Below are 17,791 nucleotides of genomic sequence, written 5' to 3'. Positions count from 1 at the left end.
TGAAACCTGCAGGAGAATAAATATTTCATGCGCCACACCAAGCACTGAACAGTTTTCTAGCATGGAGCATGAGGGCCCTGTCAGGCCCCCGAGTTCACAATGCTGTAAGGCCACGTGTGCAGCCGGCCACAGGGGAACCACCGCAGGCAGGGGAGGCCAGGCCCTGTTTCCCATCATGCCCCAGGTCCTAATGGGGCAGCTACACTGGCTGGAAGCAGTCCATGGGTGGGCAAAGTCACAACACCTGTGCTGGGGCCCTGGGGATCCCTGAGGAAGAAGATGCCTACAGGAGTCAGGGCACCCTGATGTTATCAGGCCATGCCAGGTAGGAGCTGGCTGCCCTCAGTCCTCTGGGTAGTAGGCAAGGCTGATCCTGAGAGGCCTCAGGGACGGGGGCTGGGAGAGGCAGAAGGGATCTCACTTCGGCCGTGCCGGGCAGCGTGAGCCACAGGGAGACTTAGCTGTGGCCTGGTGACAGTCACTCCCAGTCATCCCTGATCAGCGGGGGCGCATTCCCTCGCCGCCCTACTGGATAACGAAGGCAGGCAGAAGGGAGGACAGATTTTAAACCACAAACGCGCTTCCGTCCCAGAGCCCAAGGGTTTCTTATCCCAGGACAGCACCCCAGCCTTGAGAGCTGGAAAGATGCTCAGAAATCATCCTACCCACCCTCCTTTGTGGACAGTTGAGGAAAGTGAGGCTCAGGGAACAGAAGCAGTGTCCCTAGGTCCCTGAGCTGGGCCTGGAGCAGAGCTATGGAAGGCTGGCAGGTCATCCCCACCAACTCTGGCTGAGGGTCTCAGCTCAGCCCTTCAGAGTGAGCCCTAGGGGTATATGACGTGGGGGCCTGGGACCAGCACAGCCCCAAGGCAGGAATCCCAGGGCAGGGAGGGGCAGGGAGGACTCGGGGCACTGGGGCCCAGCTCATAAGACCTGTGTCTGCAGCCGGGGTCCAAGGGACCACCACACAGTTTCCTGGGAAATGCTTTCATAAAGGGCTAGAAAACGGGCATGTGTTTTACTATTAATACAAAAGCAATAAAACTCATTTTTTTCCTTAAAATCAAAAGCTGTCCCCCTCTTGTTAAAAAAAAGAAGTCCAGGCTCAAAAGCAGAGGAAGATGGAGAGAACAGGTATTATTAGTAATTAAAGCTTCTACCTTGCACTCCATCTGCTGTGAATGGCCTCCTGGGAACTAGGTCAGGCTGCGTGTGCAGTGCCCTGGCTCTCAACATGGACTTGATTGGTCTCTTTACTTACTGGTGGGGGATACCTTTGAGCAATCCATTTTCTTCCTCAGTCTCAGCTTCCCCATAGGCAAGACAGGCATTATAACGTGAAGATGAAAGAACAGAAATGAAAGAGGCAGGCAGAAACGCTGGGGCAGGATGTCGGGCAAACAGGAGGTGCTCAATACACGCTGAACAAATCGGAACGTGAAGGCTCATCCCTCTTCCTTCCTGGGGCTCACTCACCTGGTGGTGCTCTCTGGCCTGTGCTCTGCCTCTGCCGGCACTGGGGGCCGGCCCATATCCAGGTGCTGCTCCAGCACCTGCTGCCGGAACTCGGACACCTGAGACTGCCGGTCCTCCTTCTCCTGCCGCAGCCGCCGCTGCCGCGCCAGCCACTTCTCCTCCTCATTGGTGCGCTGGATCAGCAGGGCTGTGGCAGCACTGCTGCTAGGCAGAGAGAAGATGCCATGGTTGGAGATGAGGCTGGGCACCGTGTGGTGTGGGGCGGGCACCGGATGCAAGGGGTGTTGCACGGGCTTGGGCGCCTGCAGGCCGGCATCCTTCAGCTTCTCTGTGGGGGGAAACACGGTCAAGCAGGATCTCAGCCACGTGGGACAGCATGCTCCCTCCCCGTCCTCTCTCACCCAACTGCTCAGAGAAACCAGAGCCCTTCCAAAGGGTTCTTCCCGCAGCCAGAACCAAGATATTCAGAAGGGGCCCTATGGGAGCTTTCAAGAAGCATGTCTTGTCCCTGGAAGGAAACGCTCCGTGGCTGGCTGGCAAAACTCTTGCCCAGCCAGTGCGGTGCCAGAGCCAGCTCACGCTGGCTCAAAGAGCAGACTATTAAATTTCCGGGAAACATGCAAAAGCTGGTTGTTATTACTGGACAATTGTTTCGTAAACTTACAGAGAAATAAAATCAACAAAGCACTCAAAACATCCCTTCCTAATGCCCCGGCTACATTTCACAACTGTCCTCCTGGGGTCATCTATATCCACTGTGTCTACATCGTGTGCCAACGTGCCTCTGCTCCCTACTCCATGTTCAGCCACGCCACGCTTTTAGGGTGAACTCAGCTGGGGAACATTTACACCACCCCAACCGGCAGGTGCTGCGACTCAGGGCTCCTCCCCGCGGGCGGCTGAGACCTTGCCCAGCACAGCCCACCCACGCCCAGGTACCTGCTCGGGTTGGGGTCAGCTGCTCCGAGGGCTTGCCCCGCTCCTCAGTGGCATGGCCACGCAGCCCATGCAGCTCGGCCACGGGCAGGAAGCTGGGCTCCAGGGCCTTGGCGGCCAGCAGCTCCTTCTCCCGGGCCCGCTGCTCCCGCTGGCGCTCCAGCTCGCGCTCGCGCTCCTTCTCACGCTCGCGCTCCTTCTCTTGCTCGCGCTCCTTCTCGCGTTCGCGCTCACGTTCCTTCTCCCGCTCGCGGTCAGCCTCGCGCTCGCGCTCCCTCTCCCGCCTTAGCTCCTCGTCCATCTGCAGCCTGCAGCACATGGAAAGAGTTGGGGGCTCTGCTGCACCAGGAACAAGAGACGGACCTGGGGCAGGCCCTTAAAAAGCGTAACCAGGAACGAGCCAGGGCGCTAATCTGAACAGTGACCGGAGGTGAGCAGGGTTTCACTGGTGCAGGAAGAACTTAAGGTCCATACAATCAAAGCGGCTTACAAAATGCCCAAGCACGCCCGAGAGCTCCTCGGCCTGCAGGTTTACTGCAGGAGACCACAGCTACCGAGACAGGCGCTATTTCAGAGCAGAGCCTGAACGATCATCGTCCCATTGGGCAGGTGGACAAACTGTGAGGACAGGCATGGCCAAGGAGTCCAGTCAGGTTCCAGCCCAGGCTTTCTGCCCAGCTGCCATCAAGGGACAGGGAGGGCAGAGGGGCTCCTCGGCTCGAGACGCACTTACCTCTCCGCGCTGAGGCCAGACATGCGCTCCGAATGCAGCGCTGCCAGGGATGAGTGGGACAGCTCGGGGGGGTAGCGGACCCCAGAGAGGTGCAGGTGCATCGCTGATGGGTGCAGCGGGGGCAGGGAGCCGGGGGTGGGGATGGGGTAGAACGGGGACCTCAGGGCAGACAGGCAGTAGGAGTCGTCCATCCTGTGCAGAGAAGACGGGGCTGTGAGCAGCAAATGAACCAAGGGGAAGACCCAGCCCTGTTAACAGGTGTGTCTCAGCCAGGTACACACACCTGCCTGAGCGTGAGGAACGTGACAAAATGGCTGGGGATGAAGACCATGCCTGCTGCTAGCCCCAAAGCCCCTTGATGCCGGAGGCTGCTAGGTGCCGACAGCTTGGGGTTCCAGGGCACCGCCTGCCACCTCCCTCCGCTCAGCCAGACCAGCACAGAGTGGTCAAGTGCCCAGGCCCTTCCAAGGCTGGCCAGCAGGCTGGGCTGCCCTGACGTGGGGTGGTCCATGTCATGACTACAGGCCCCTCTGACTAGGATGGGCAGAGCTTCTCCATGGACCCAGGCCAGACCACAGTGCCACCGAGGTCTCCTGCTACACAGCAAAGCATCGCCTCTCCCACGGGCACAGCCCTGCTCTCTTCACAGTGACTTGCTGTCAATGGAAAGCATCGCCTCTCCCACAGGCACAGCCCTGCTCTCTTAACAGTGACTTGCTGTCAATGGCCCCCCCGGTGAGAAGGGGAGGAGCCAAGGATGACAGTGCAGTCACCAAGGGGGACTGTCTACCAGGAGGGGACCCCTAATGGACCATCAGGGCTGAATTTAGGCTCAAAGCTGGGGACGATTTCAGGGGCTACTCTAGACCCTCCCCTAGGAGCCTGGCTCTCAGGTCATAAGAAACACCTTCCCCGCCAGGTTCCATCTTGCCAGGAACAGGCCAGCACCTAGACGAGAGGGCGCGTGGGGGATGCCTCACCTGAAGGCTGGGTGGGGGAAGGGGTGTGGGGCCAGGTAGCTGGGGTGGTAGTAGGCTGCAGCAGTGGCCGGGTCCAGGCCGAGGGGAGGCAGTGAGGACATGCGGAGGTCGTCGGTGGTGTGGTAGGGCCGGAAGCTTCTCAGGTAGTCCTCGGTCACGGTACTGGGGGGCACCACGTGGTGCACGGGCCGCTGGAGGCTGCAGGCGGGGATAGTGGGCAAGGTGGGGACAGGTGAGTGGAGACCTGCTCCTGCATGGGGGGACGGCTAACCTCCCTGCATCACCCCTGGCGCTCAGTTGGCACCCAGACTCCTGGCACCCCGAACGAGGACGGGGCTTAAGCAGCGGGGGGAGCGAGCTGCCACTGCCACCTCAGTGTGAAGGGGCACAGACAGGGCTGCAATCCCCAGGGCTCAGCGGCCGACAACCATCTGGCAGGCACAGCCTCATGTGTGCAAACCGCAGGCTGCCTGGGGACCCAGACCCTGAGCGCTGTGTCCCCACCTGGCCACCTCACCGAAGTCCCCGCCGACCAACTTACTTGAGTGGCGGGAAGCGGGAATCCTGCACAACTGAGCTGGGGGAGAGGCCGAAGGGGTAGGGGGTGCTGAGCAGGTGTGAGGGGATGGCTGGTCCCCCTGCCTTCTCCTGAGGGAGCGGGGGCTCCACAATGAGGCGTTCCCGACCTCCACTGCTGCTCCTGGAGCCGGCATCCTGCGGGAGGAGAGCGTCCAGTCAGGGCAGGAGCCTGGTATAGGCCACTGACCACAGGACACAGCCAGGTCTCCTGACTCACGGGAAGGCGCTAGATTTAGTTCATGTTCTAGAAACATCCTTTCCCTAAGGCTTTCTACGCAAAACATGGTGCATGTGGTGTGGGAAGCAGAACCGTAAGGAAGGGGATGTGGCTCCGACAGGTCTGGGGTGAAGTGCGTCTCGGGATCCGTCTCCCTCCCTGGGCCTCCTCAGTCCAGCAAAAGACCTAGAACCCCCCAGAAACACAATGTGTGCAGGTGAAGGATGCAGGGTGGCAGGGGCTCCTGCCTCCACCCCTCCTGGTGTGGACATCCGAAGGTCACACCAGACACACACCCGGGGAAGCAGACACCGTTGGCACCCAGCACACCGTGAAGCGAGTGCCACGATGTAGCCAAGACGTCAACTGCGCCGACAGCTGCCCACCTGGCCTCAGATGTCCTGGCCCCGGTGCCCACGTGGAGGGCAGGGGCCAAAGGAAGCTGGCACTGCCCCTGGGCCGAAGGTGCTGGTCTGCCCCCAACCACCTCCTGGGGTGGCCCTGGCCCTGGAGCCCACCAGAACAGGCAGCAGCTGGGCCCTGACTGGCCAGCTGGGGTACCGGCCTTCACACACACGGTGGGGCAGGGAAGGCAACAGCTCGCCTGTCCCAGGCTCCTGGACACAGTGGACCTGGGTGTAGCTGGGAAGGTGGCCCAGAGGACTCAGATGAGGGGTCTGCTCCAGGCACAAAGCAGGAGGAGGCAGTGGCCCAAAGCCCACCTTCCGGGCTGAGGTCCCTGCCAAGTTCAAGGATAGGCCGTGCCACCCCTAGCCACGCAGAGGCTGCCCCGCACACACGCAGGGTCCAGCCCGGAGAAACCAGAGCATGAAAAGGCCTTGCTTGTTCCTGTCATTCGTGTGACTAAGTGGGAGGAGGAGGGAGGCGGAGCGAGCCTCAGGGCGGCCCAGATGGGGGCTGTGCTCTGGACTCTGGATGGCTGCCAACCCAGGCGTCACTCTGTCACTGGGGCAGCCGCTCTCAGCCCCAGCATCTTCCCCATGTGGGGACAGCACTGCCCAGGCCTACCCTGACCTAGGGGTGTCTGAGAGCCATGGCCACGCTGGCCCCTCTGAGCTTCCCAGGGATGCAGAGCCACGGGAACCCGGCCCTTCCTCACGTTCCATCTGGCCATGTCGGGTAACGACTGCTGATCAGCGGGCAGTGCTCCTGAAGAGCACCAGCCCCGCTCTGCCTCCCTGAGCCACGAAATGCCAAACACCCAAAAAACAAGGAGGCCATGGCCGTCTCCCCACAAGATCAGCCGGAATGATGGCCCAGGGGCTCTGAGACCTGCCCCACCGTGGAGAAGCATCTGTCTCCCAGGGGCCGTGCCTGTGTCCCTGACCCGCCAGCCCCTCTTCCTGGGCCCATCCATCTTCATAGCGGCAGACGGTGACCCGGCAGCAGCACATGGCACCCGCGCAGAGGCAGTGCAGGCAGCCTGGGCCAGCGCCTCCCCACTCTCCACCCTCCAGGAGACAGTCAGCGAGGATTAACTGGAGGAGGAGCCGCCACCGCCGCCTGGAATCTTCAATGAGAGGCAGCATCTGCTCCCTTCCCGCGGGCTGAGCCCCGGCCCCCCTTCTCTGTAGGGTCCTCCTGGGTTCACGACCTCTGACCTGCCTCTCCAGGGTGCTGGTCTCGAGGGTGGGAGGTACACATGGGCACTGACGCCCTGCGTGGGGCCGGGAACTTCCTATTGAGGGGCCAGCGCCTGGCCTTGGGGTCTCCAGCCGATGTCAGCAACCGGGGTAGTGGGGGAGTGGCCGAGGGGCCAACCTGACCTTGGGAGACCTGGCCATCCTGTCGTGCCTCGTGCACACATCAATGGCATGTGCCCGTCACGGCACCTGCTCAGAGGACAGCGGAGTTGATGGCACGGCTATGAACGGGCATGCGGGGGACTCACAGGGCAGCAGAGTTGATGGCACAGCTGTGCACGGGCATGTGGGGGACGCACCAGCAGGGTGGGGGCCCGGACATGGCAGGTGTGTTGCCAGGCTGGCCTGCCTACCCCAGCCCCGTGAGGCTATTTCCAGGCTGGGCTTCTAGATCCTGCCTCACGCCCCTACCCTGCCTGGCATAGGGCCAAACATCTGAGGAACGGAGCACGAGGAAGGAGACACCCTGTTCCTAGGGTCTGGGATGGACTTAACGAGACGGAGTGGCCCCTGGCCCCCCAGCATCCAAGTAGCACCCCAATGAACACCAGGCCCAAAGCTAGTGGGTCTCTGGATGCCCAGAACAGGGGCCTCGCCTGCTCAGGCAGCCGGGGTACCTGGACTCCCCCTCCCAGGCTGGTGGTGAGGCCTCCAGGGCAGGAGGGAGACGACAGCCAGGGGCTTCAATCATCACCCAGCCTTGGGTGGCCAGAGTCAGAAGAGGGCTGGAGGACAGACCTCGACCTGAGGACAGCACCCAGGGAGAAACTACCAACAGCCCAGGCCTGCCGCCCGTCGGAGGACAGACCTCGACCTGAGGACAGCACCCAGGGAGAAACTACCAACAGCCCAGGCCTGCCGCCCTCCTCCGCATGCTGCCTGCGCCGTGGGCCAGGTCAAACGACAGAGCACAGGGCCCCAGCCGCCCCGCCACAAGGAGGGGCCTGTCCCCAGCCCAGACACGGCCCTTGAACCCCTTCTCCCCTCAGCCGAGGACAAAGCCCTGCTCGCAGGCCAGATGGCACCTTCCTGGCCTGGCTGAGGACAAACAGGGAGTCCGGGAGGCTGGGGGGCAGCCAGCAGGCGGGGCAGGGGCCCGGCGAGCCAGACCCACATGTCTGTGGCTTCCGTCTGGCTGGCGCCCCGCCAACCCTGGCACAGACACCTGGGAACTAGGTCAGCGGGGCCTGGAGTGAGGCACAGGGCTGCCCCCCATCCAGGCAAGGCCCGGCAGGCTCGGCAGCTACCCCAAAGGCACCCCGATAGCAGCAGCCGGGGTCTCACTGCCGTCTCCACAGACAGACGCATCAGGGCGCATCTGTGGGCAGCTTTTCATTTCTGAGCAGCGGCTGCAGCCGCAGCTGCAACGATGAAAGAAAGAAGGCGGAGGGGGAGGAGGGGCGGAGGGGGAGGGGGAGGAGGCAAATCCGTCATTCTCCGGTGATTAGAGCAAGGGTTCCATAGTCAGACAGGCAGGACATGCCCTGTTAGCTTTAAAACAGGCTTTTTCATCTCATTTCTCCTCTCGCAGCTCCCACTACACCTGGGAGAGAGGGGTGACCCCGAGAAGGGGCCGAGAAGCCTCCGGCCCGGCAACTGCCGCCTGCGTCTGCAGCCTCAGAGACTCATGGCCACAGCTTTGAGCCGGGTGGGAGGGGAATCCTCTCTCCGCCTCCCAACTCCGAGAGGATTAAATGCCCCGCTGAGCCTCTGTGCCCGAGCGAGGAGCCGTACATCACCTGCTAATCCAGCTGCCGGCCCCGCGCCTTCCCTGGCGGCACCGTGTTCCATTAAGCGCCGCGGTGGTACACTGCTGGAGCGGGCCTGTCGCACCCCTGCTCTGCTCTGGGGTAGCTCAATGTTCCCGAGGCGGTAAGGACCCTCCGAGGAGGGACCAGCTCAGAGCGGAGGAGTCGCCGGAAAAGGCGCTGGAATCCCCTCGAGGCGTCCTGGGTCTAGGCCAGGAGCTCTGGTCGGGGTCAAGGCAGTGGCTGGGTGCAGGGTCCTGGCTGGTAGAGGCTCCTGGTCCAGGCTGGGGCAGGGAAGTGGCCTCCCATGAGCTGCGGGCGCTGGCACCAGCAGCCAGGCCCCACCAGTGGGGCGCAAGGAGCCTCAGCTGTTTGAGTCAGGTGATTCAGGGCCCCTGGGGTCAAGGCTGGCCCTGGGGGGTGGCCTCTGGAGGCAGCGGAGCTGGTGACAACTCCCTCAGCCTCCCTCAAACCAGGACCAGGGCCGCCTTGGGCTGCTGCAAGCCCTGTGGGGTGTGGAGGCCCCTCTGGCCAGGGTCCACCCTCCAGGCCACGCCCTGCCCCTCGGTCTCCAGACCTCACATGAGGATTAGTCAAACTAAGAGAGGCTTCAGGGGCAGAGGAGGTCCAGCAAGGTGAGGACCCTGGGCAGGTTTGTCCCCTCAGCCAGGGAAGGCGTGAAAGGAAGCAGAGGCAACGTCAGGACCCGGGGGTCCCAGTACGGAGTTCCCAGGGATTCCCACTGGGACCCTGGATCAGGGCCTGCCCGGGGGCCATCACCTGTGGACTGAGGCTGGCTCCCTTCCCACACCTCTGGGGATAGAGGGCAGACAGGCCCTGATGATGAGCAGGTGGCTCCAACACCCATGTCCCCCCTGGGGGAGAGGGAGCTTCAGGCAAGAGCCACTCTCCCCTCCTCCCCACCTTCTTTGTGGTTTAATTAGTATTTCCAAGTGGGGCTGTCCCTCTAGGAACTCAGCAGAAAAGTCCAGGCGACAGCAGCCCCTGAGAATCACTCTTAATTAGGAAGGGCCCACTCCAGGCTGCGCGCCAGGGGTGGGGGGCCGGGAGAGCTGCAGGTACCCACCTGAGGGCGCACAGGCCCCAGGCAGGGGCAGAAGAGCAGCTCCCAGTGCCAGCTCCTTCCACACAGGCCGGCCCCAGTCAGTGCAGAGCGAGGGGCCCACAGACATAAGGAGCCCCGAAAACTTGGGGAGGGGCCTCCGCTGGGAGCCCCAAAAGTAAGACAGAAACACAAAACCCACCAGATGTCTTGTTCTGATAGCGTCTGGGCTGGGATCTTTCCTACCTCAATTCTTTGTTCAGTTCACAGACTATGACAGTCACAGCTAGGGTGCCGGGTGCTCAGCGTGCAAACACCACTTTACGGCTCGATGGTGTCACAGCTTGAACTGGACTGCCACCCCCGCCCAAATCCGTGTTAGAGCCCTGATGCCCAGGGCCTCAGAACGGAACTGCATTTGGAGACACGGTCTTTAAAGAGGTGACTAAATGAGAATAAGGACATTAGGGTGGGCGCTAAACCAGCTGACTGGTGTCCTTATGAGAACAGGAGATCAGGACCCAGACATGGAGACACCACAGATGACCCAGGGAGAAGACAGCCACCAGCAACCCAGGAGAGGCCTCTGGGGAAACCAGCCCTGCCGGCCCCCAGATTGTGAACTTGTGGCCTCCAGAACAGGAGAAAATAACGGGACACCCCCAGCGGGTGGTTTCTTCTGACAGACTGATGCGTGGGCCGATGTACTCACCTGCACAGGGCCTCCAGGAGGGTGCCGCTGTCACCCTCACGTTGCAGAGAAGGAGACGGAAACTCGGGGTGGGGGAGGCGGTGTCTTTGGAATGTAAACTCAACATCGAAAGCTCCAGAGCCCCCAACGGATGCCTGAATCCAGCCTCCCCACTTAGAGGACGCTAGGCTCCCTGCCCCGCCCCACTCACCTGCCGGCTCTCACTCCTCCAGACACCATTCACGGTTTTGGTTGGAGCGATGGTCACCACGGGGGGTGTGCTGGGCACGCTGTGGCCCCCAGGGGGGACGATGATAGGGCCCATGGGCACGCGCTTGGGTGTGCTGGCGGGGGAGCTGTGGTTGGTGGCCGGAGAGGACACGGGGGACGACTCGCTGCTCAGTGAGGACCCTGTGGAGGAGAAGACGGTGGCCTGAGTGGGAGCCGCAGTGACAGCCACTTGCAGTGCCAGCTGGGGACCTGGGCTCCAGCTGCCCCCCTGCTCCAAGTGAGGCCCCAGAGCTCCAGGTCTACCAGCCTCATGGGCCCCCACCCAAGACAGGCAGGCAGGAGACACCTCTCCTGAGGCCCGATCGGGTCAGCAGCTCAGTCTACCCCGGGCACTCCCTATCCCTTTGCCCCACGGGCCCTGCTCACGTGGCACAAAGCACAGATGCTCTGGTGCCCAGGGCCGCCCACTGCCACCAGACAGGAGGAGCCTGGGCAGGGCGGGCAGGACCAGTGCCTGACGTCCCTGAGTGAGAGACGAAGGTAGCACCTTCCGGGACAGACATGGAGCCCCAGAGTTAAAGAACACACGTGTTTCTAGGAGGTGTCATGAACCAAGGGCCTGTGGACATCCCAGGACACACGGGCCAGCTGGGCCACGCACCCTGCCCCACCGAGAGGCAGCTCCACGTGTAAGCAGCAGAGACCCCAAGCCTCTGAGTCTTCCCAGGGAGCCCCCATGTGCTTGGGGGGGTCACAGGAAAAGGCACCCCCTCCAGGGGCTCCCATCAAGCAGGGCAGACTTGGGGCTGCAGTGCAGCAGGGAACAAACACAAGAAGCGGTCAGCACTGGCCGGGCACAGCGGCTCACGCCTGGAATCCCAGCACTTTGGGAGCCCGAGGTGGGCAGATCACGAGGTCAGGAGATCGAGACCATCCTGGCCAACATGGTGAAACCCTGTCTCTACTAAAAATACTAATATTAGCCGGGCGTGGTGGTGCGCGCCTGTAGTCCCAGCTACTTGGGAGGCGGAGGCAGGAGAATCGCTTGAACCCGGGAGGCGGAGGTTGTGGTGAGCAGAGATCGTGCTGCCGCACTCCAGCCTGGTGACAGAGCGAGACTTCATCTCAAAACAAAAAAAGAAGTGGTCAGCACCCCTCTACGGGGCCCAGCCAAGCAGGGATGCAGTGCGGTGGTGGCTGAGGAAGCCCAAATGGCAGCCATTCAGGGTGACCCACGGTGACCCTGGGGGAGTTTCTTTAAAAGATCCGTTTATTTTTAAATTTCAGAAACTGAGATATAATTCACCATCTTTAAGGGTACACATCAGGAGGTTTGCCTAGGTTCGCTGTTTACAACCACCACCACGACCTACCCCGGAACACGCCCGTCGCCTCAGAAAGAACCCCTCAGCCCCCAAGACGCCGCAGGGATGGGAGAATGGGTGGCTGCAGCCCCGCTGGTAGCAGGGGGAAGGTGCAGGGCAGGCAGGAGGGCTTTGGGCCTGGGTGACTGGTGGCTCCAGCCAAGAGGATACCCCAAGGGCAGGGGGCATGGACGGGCAGGGCTGCCCCGGCCCATCTGCAGGTGCGGCAGGGCTTTGGACCGGGGAGGATGGGGAGGAGTGTTCCCAGGCCCTAAGGGAAGGGGCTTCCTCCTTCATGGAGCAAAACTGCCTTCTCAGACCAGGGCTCCCCTCTGTTGTCTCCCTCCCGCCCAGGTCAGAAGGGGACCAAGTGTGTGTGGTGGCAGGGGTGGGGGTGTCCAAAGGCACCTGCTGCAAGAGTCCTCCTGTCCCCAAGCAGGCACCAGCCTCGCTTCCGGAGCCCCCACCCCCTTGTTGTGGGGATCAAGCCCCCGTGACCGAGGCCAGAGCAGCTCCCCAGAGGCTGGGGCTGCCAGTGAGGCCTGGGCCTGGGGCTCCAGAAGCTCTGCTGCCTGGGGGTCAAGAGCCCTGCCCAGCCTGACGAGGCCCAGGGGGTGCACGGCTGCACACTCACACCCCCGACTCCAGCTGGCCTGCAGCCTGCAGCGGGGAGACCTCGTGCCGCTCACACGGTTGTGGACTTGTACACAGGTCAGTGTCCGGCTCACCCTCCCCAAGCCCCCTTCCCTGACACAGGCCCAGGGCAGATCTCCGCCCCCAAGAGCCACACACAGCACCCAACTGGTGTCCAGCACAGGCCAAGGTCCCCAACAAGGCAGGCTGCAGAGGTGGCCCTGGATTCTATGGTATCACAGCACAGTGTCCACTGCGGTCAGGTTCCGGCAGGAGCAGGCACATGTCCACCCACCAGCAGCACCGTGCGTTCAGGCACCCAGACCCCGTATCACAGCAGCTGTGCAAGCTTGCACTTGGGCCCATGGGGACAGATGCTGCCGTCTGAGGAGGTGTGGTACAATTGGGCACCTTCTGTTTGCAAAAGCCCCACTTGGGAGGCACCTACAGCCCGGGGCATGGTAGAAGCAGGTAGAATGCGTGGTAGAAGCAGGTAGAATGCATGCATAGAAAGCATGGTAGAAGCAGGTAGAATGCGTGGTAGAAGCAGGTAGAATGCATGCATAGAAAGCATGGTAGAAGCAGGTAGATGCCCTTTCCAGAAGGAGGACCCCAGCCCATCAGCTCCCGGCATCCTGCTCGACTTCTGTTCAGACCTGGCCTTGGTTCCGGGGGCAGAAGCAGCCTCATCTCCCCTTTGCTGTGTCCGGAGTGGGCACACGCACATTCACCAAAGAAAACTGCTGCTCACAGGGGGTGCCCAGAGGCCTCAGGCAGCCAAAGTGGCCTTAGTGGCGTGACCAGGAGGCAGAGGCCCCACAGGCATCCTGATGTGGAAACAGAGCTTTGCTCTCCCAAAGGTGCTCCCTTGGGGTGGGGCAGCTGCCCTGTCCCGAGGGCAAGTCCGTTGCTTCCTGCAGAACGGTATCTGGGCCTCTTTAATGTGGTTTCCTGGGCTTGTGTGCAACCTGCACAACTGGATAGGGCAGCCCCACAACAGACACTCAGTCTAGCCAGATGGGCCACGCCCCAGAGCAGCCCAGAGGCACATTCACATTCTCCCCAGCAACCCCTGAACTGCCCAAGGCAAGGCCCCCACCTCATCACGCTCCCACCCACCAGGATCTGGCCCAGGTGGGGAATGAGGCTGAGGGCTGCTGCCCCTGAGGCATGACCCACCCCCAGACCCCCAGATGGACTAGCCAGCCACTGCCCACACCCTGAGAACTCCACCACCCCAAGTCGGCTGGGCCAACACCTGGGACTGGGCACTGTGCCGGCGGGCTACTAGATCCACCTGAAGAGGGGAAACGCTGGCTGCAGGGCAGGGCACCGCGCCCCTCACCTCGGGGGCAGAGGGTGGGGAGAGGAGAACAGGCCTCAGCCTTCCTGATCCGTGGGTTCGTTCTGGACACTGGCAGTCTAGGTGCTTTTCTGTACGTATTTAGATTTTGAGAAAAAGTTCACTTTAAGTTTTTGGGGAAAAAAAACAAACTAGGGAAAGGATCGCTGTTTAAAAAAAAAATTCCATGGAGCCTCCATGGCTCTTGGGTTTCACCCAGCTATGATTCCACCCCGCGTAATTCACCCACCCAGCGCACGGCCCCACGGTTCTAGCACGTTCAGAGTTGTGCGACCATCACCACAATCCATTTCAGAGCATTTCCGTCACCCCAAAAGGAACCCCCTACCCACGAGCAACCACTCCCCTCTCCCCAGGCCCCGCACGCATTGGCTCTCCGTCTCTACGGAAGGGCCTGTTCCGGAGACTTCACATCAAGGGAATCCCACCGCGTGGCCCTTCTCGTCTGGCTCCTCTCACTGGGAGCCGTGTCTTCACGGTTCATCCACACTGCAGCACCTAAGAGAATCTCTCCTTCCCGCGGCTAAGTGACAGTCCGCTGTGTGCCTCTGTCCACCCACTCCTTACTGGTCCGTCCCTCAGCTGGTGGCATACAGGCTGGGCCCACCTTGTGGCCGCTGTCAACAGTACTGTGACCACCCTTTTTCTTTTTTTTTTTGAGACAGGATCTCACTCTGTTGCCCAGGCTGGGCTGGAGTGCAGTGGTGCAATCATAGCTCACTGCAGCCTCAACCTCCTGGGTTCAAGTGCTCCTCCCACCTCAGCCTCCTGAGGAGCCGGGACTAAAGGCACATGCCACCAGGCCCGGCTAGTTTTTTGTTTGTTTGTTTGTTTTTGGTAGAGACAGGGTCTCGCTATGGTGCCCAGGATGGTCTCAAACTCCTGGGCTCAAGCGATCCTCCCGCCTCAGTTGCCCACAGTGCTGGGATTACAGGCATGAGTAACGGTGCCTGCCCCACCACCCTACTTCATGGAAAGCCCTCCTGTGCACCCGGCCCAAACCCAGGGTGTTCCCATCTAGATTCCAGTACCTGTGAGTGGGGGAAATGTGGACATTTGTGCTGTGGAGCTGAAAAAGGAAATAAAACCAACACACCAAGAGCCGCCACCCCACCCAGGCAGAGGCTGCCAAGAGCTCATGATCCGGGCTCCTGCTGCCCAGGGGAAAAGTTGGGGCCAATGGCCAGGTGGGCTGTGGGTCCTCCCTGGGGACCGGACAGTGGGGAGCTGGGAGCAGGAGCTTCCGAGCCCCACCACGTGCCAAGCCCCAGGAACCTCAGAGACTTCTCTGTACCCCAACTCTACAAATGGGAAGAACCTTATAGCCCATGCCATAAGGGGATGCACAGAGAGCCAGAGCTGCCTGGCTCCAGACCCCATGCTGCCCCATCCCACTGAACCCCACCTCCCAGAGAGACCCCTCGCCATGACCAAGGCAGCTGCCACTCCAGAGTCTCTGAATGAGCCTCGTTTCTAAGCACCAGTGGGTGAGGAAGAAAGAGGGGTGGGTGAAGAAATAAGAGGGGCGGGCGAGGAGGTGAGGGGGGCGGGCGAGGAGGTGAGGGGGGCGGGCGAGGAGGTGAGGGGGGCGGGCGAGGAGGTGAGGGGGGCGGGCGAGGAGGTGAGGGGGGCGGGCGAGGAGGTGAGGGGGGCGGGCGAGGAGGTGAGGGGGGCGGGCGAGGAGGTGAGGGGGGCGGGCGAGGAGGTGAGGGGGGCGGGCGAGGAGGTGAGGGGGGCGGGCGAGGAGGTGAGGGGGGCGGGCGAGGAGGTGAGGGGGGCGGGCGAGGAGGTGAGGGGGGCGGGCGAGGAGGTGAGGGGGGCGGGCGAGGAGGTGAGGGGGGCGGGCGAGGAGGTGAGGGGGGCGGGCGAGGAGGTGAGGGGGGCGGGCGAGGAGGTGAGGGGGGCGGGCGAGGAGGTGAGGGGGGCGGGCGAGGAGGTGAGGGGGGCGGGCGAGGAGGTGAGGGGGGCGGGCGAGGAGGTGAGGGGGGCGGGCGAGGAGGTGAGGGGGGCGGGCGAGGAGGTGAGGGGGGCGGGCGAGGAGGTGAGGGGGGCGGGCGAGGAGGTGAGGGGGGCGGGCGAGGAGGTGAGGGGGGCGGGCGAGGAGGTGAGGGGGGCGGGCGAGGAGGTGAGGGGGGCGGGCGAGGAGGTGAGGGGGGCGGGTGAGGAGGTGAGAGGGGTGGGTGAGGAGGTGAGAGGGGTGGGTGAGGAAGTAAGGGGGCGGGTGAGGAAGTGAGAGAGGTGGGTGAAGGGTGGGGAGCTTCTCTGGGGCAGGGCAGGCCAATCCCTGCTGGCGGGTACTACTCATCAGACCAGCCAGCTCAGCCTCGATCGATGCCCCCACAACGCCAGGCCCATTAGCGAGGCTGGCACCTGGCCCTCGAACCCTCATTCTCACCGCGTGGCTGGAGCAGGAAGGTCTGTGATTGCTGTAATTAACTGGCAGTATTCAGCCAGGAGTTAGTCAACGAAACGGATCTGGATTGGAGATGACAAGACCCCGTGTCCGCGTCACCTCTGCTGTCTGACCTCGAAGATTAGCGCTGAGGCCCACGGGCAGATGTAATTAACAGCTGACACCCCAAAGTCAGCGAGGGAGTGTATTGAGGGCAAAAACAGGACTGCAGCGCCACAGCAGCACCTGTCAGCCACCCAGGCTCAGGCCCACCCCGCCAGGCAAAAACCACCGGCACCCCCTGAAGAGTCATCGGTCTTTAAGAGGCGCTTGGGGGCCAGGCCACAGGACCACTCTCCAGCGCACTGTAGACCGAGGCGGGCGTGGCCTCACCGTGGTCAGGCCCCAAAGCCACAGGCCCTGACCAGGCCAGCAGCGAGCATGGAAGGAAAGGGGAGGGGAGGGTAGGGCACCCTGAGACGTAAAGACTCCCCGGCCGAGCTCGACTCAGGCATTCCCCAGCCGCTGTTCTGCACGGCCCCGACCCACCCCAGGGCCCAGCCCCGCTGCAACTACTCAGGGGAACGGCGGAGACAACAGAACGGTGACTATCGGACATGCTTCCCTAAAGAGGGTCCCTGGAACGTCTTTGTGAGATGCCATGGCCGGGGGCTGCCCAGAGCTTAGCAGGGCCAGAGCCCCAGGGGACGGCTCCGGTGTCCACAGCCCATGCCTAGCCCATGCTGCCGATGGAGACACAGGTGAGGGGCAGCTTGAACAGATGGGTGAGCGACAGACCCCTGTCTCAGCCCCTTGGAAGGAGGGTCCCCAGCTGCACTTTGCCCCCTGCTTTCAACCATGCAGGGGCAGGTGCCGGCCAGGGTGGGAACCCAGGGGACCCTGTGTGTCTGCTAACCTGGGGGGTCTTCCTGTCATCTGTTCTGTCCCCAAGTCAGTGTTTAAAATTTTCTTTTTAATTACAAAATATTTTTAGAGACAGGCTCTCTCTCTGTCTCCCAGGCTGGAGTGCAGCAGTGCGATCATGACTCACTGCAGCCTCAACCTCCAGGGCTCAAGTGATCCTCCCACCTCAGCCTCCGAGTAGCTGGGACTATAGGCATGCAGCATCATGCTCAGCTCCCAGCTCAACCTTGAAAAGCTCTGGGCAGAGTCCACTCAGCAGGAGCCTCGGTGTGCCACTTGCCATGACTCTGGAGCAGACCCACCAACGGCAATGCCAGCTGGGCCCTCAGCCGGTGTAGGCTGCAACAGCTGGAGGGAGGGCGGGGCAGCTCCACAGAGCCTGTGTCTGCCAGGGCTGCTCCTCCACTTTCTACTTTCGCCTACCGACCTGTTTCCACCCAAAACCTGGGAACCCAGCCCTGGGCGGACTTGTGGCGACATGGACGTGGAAAGGAGCCCGGCCAGAGGAGGTCCAGCCCCTTGGCCCAGGAGGCCCACGGGAGCCACAGGAAGCCACCAGCCAGTGAGTAGGGAAGTGGGACAGGAGCTGAGTCACCCCAGCCACTTTCCTTGAAATCTGCCCAGTGGAACGGGAATAGCAGACCCCAGAGGAAAGAGCCAGTCAGACCCCCACCCACTGGGAACGGTGCGGGTCTGGAAGGTGAAGTCCCCATCGCACAAGTGACAAGAACAGGCTGGGAAACCTTCTGGAGTCACCGCAGCCCTGGTACACGGGACAGCAGGCACACCACAGCGCA

At 62.2% G+C, this 17,791-nt stretch overlaps 1 protein-coding gene across 17 annotated transcripts in view; it reads right to left on the bottom strand.

The window, feature by feature from the left end:
• The window catches only part of GSE1 (Gse1 coiled-coil protein), a 504,494-nt gene that overhangs the window by 16,842 nt on the left and 469,861 nt on the right, over positions 1 to 17,791 (bottom strand). For all 17 annotated transcript variants that reach the window (XM_016930306.4, XM_016930304.4, XM_016930303.3 and 14 more), the window contains 6 exons: positions 10,299 to 10,498; positions 4,667 to 4,839; positions 4,126 to 4,323; positions 3,146 to 3,337; positions 2,416 to 2,720; positions 1,477 to 1,804 (listed from right to left, as the gene is read on the bottom strand). In XM_016930306.4, the coding sequence (XP_016785795.3) occupies positions 1,477 to 1,804; positions 2,416 to 2,720; positions 3,146 to 3,337; positions 4,126 to 4,323; positions 4,667 to 4,839; positions 10,299 to 10,498 (1,396 nt within the window). The remainder of the gene's footprint in view (positions 1 to 1,476; positions 1,805 to 2,415; positions 2,721 to 3,145; positions 3,338 to 4,125; positions 4,324 to 4,666; positions 4,840 to 10,298; positions 10,499 to 17,791) is intronic.

This window comes from Pan troglodytes, chromosome 18 (genome assembly GCF_028858775.2).
Source record: "Pan troglodytes isolate AG18354 chromosome 18, NHGRI_mPanTro3-v2.0_pri, whole genome shotgun sequence".
NCBI classification, from domain to species: domain Eukaryota; kingdom Metazoa; phylum Chordata; class Mammalia; order Primates; family Hominidae; genus Pan; species Pan troglodytes.
Note: the sequence above shows the minus strand (reverse complement) of the source record. Positions and strands in the feature narration are given on the sequence as shown.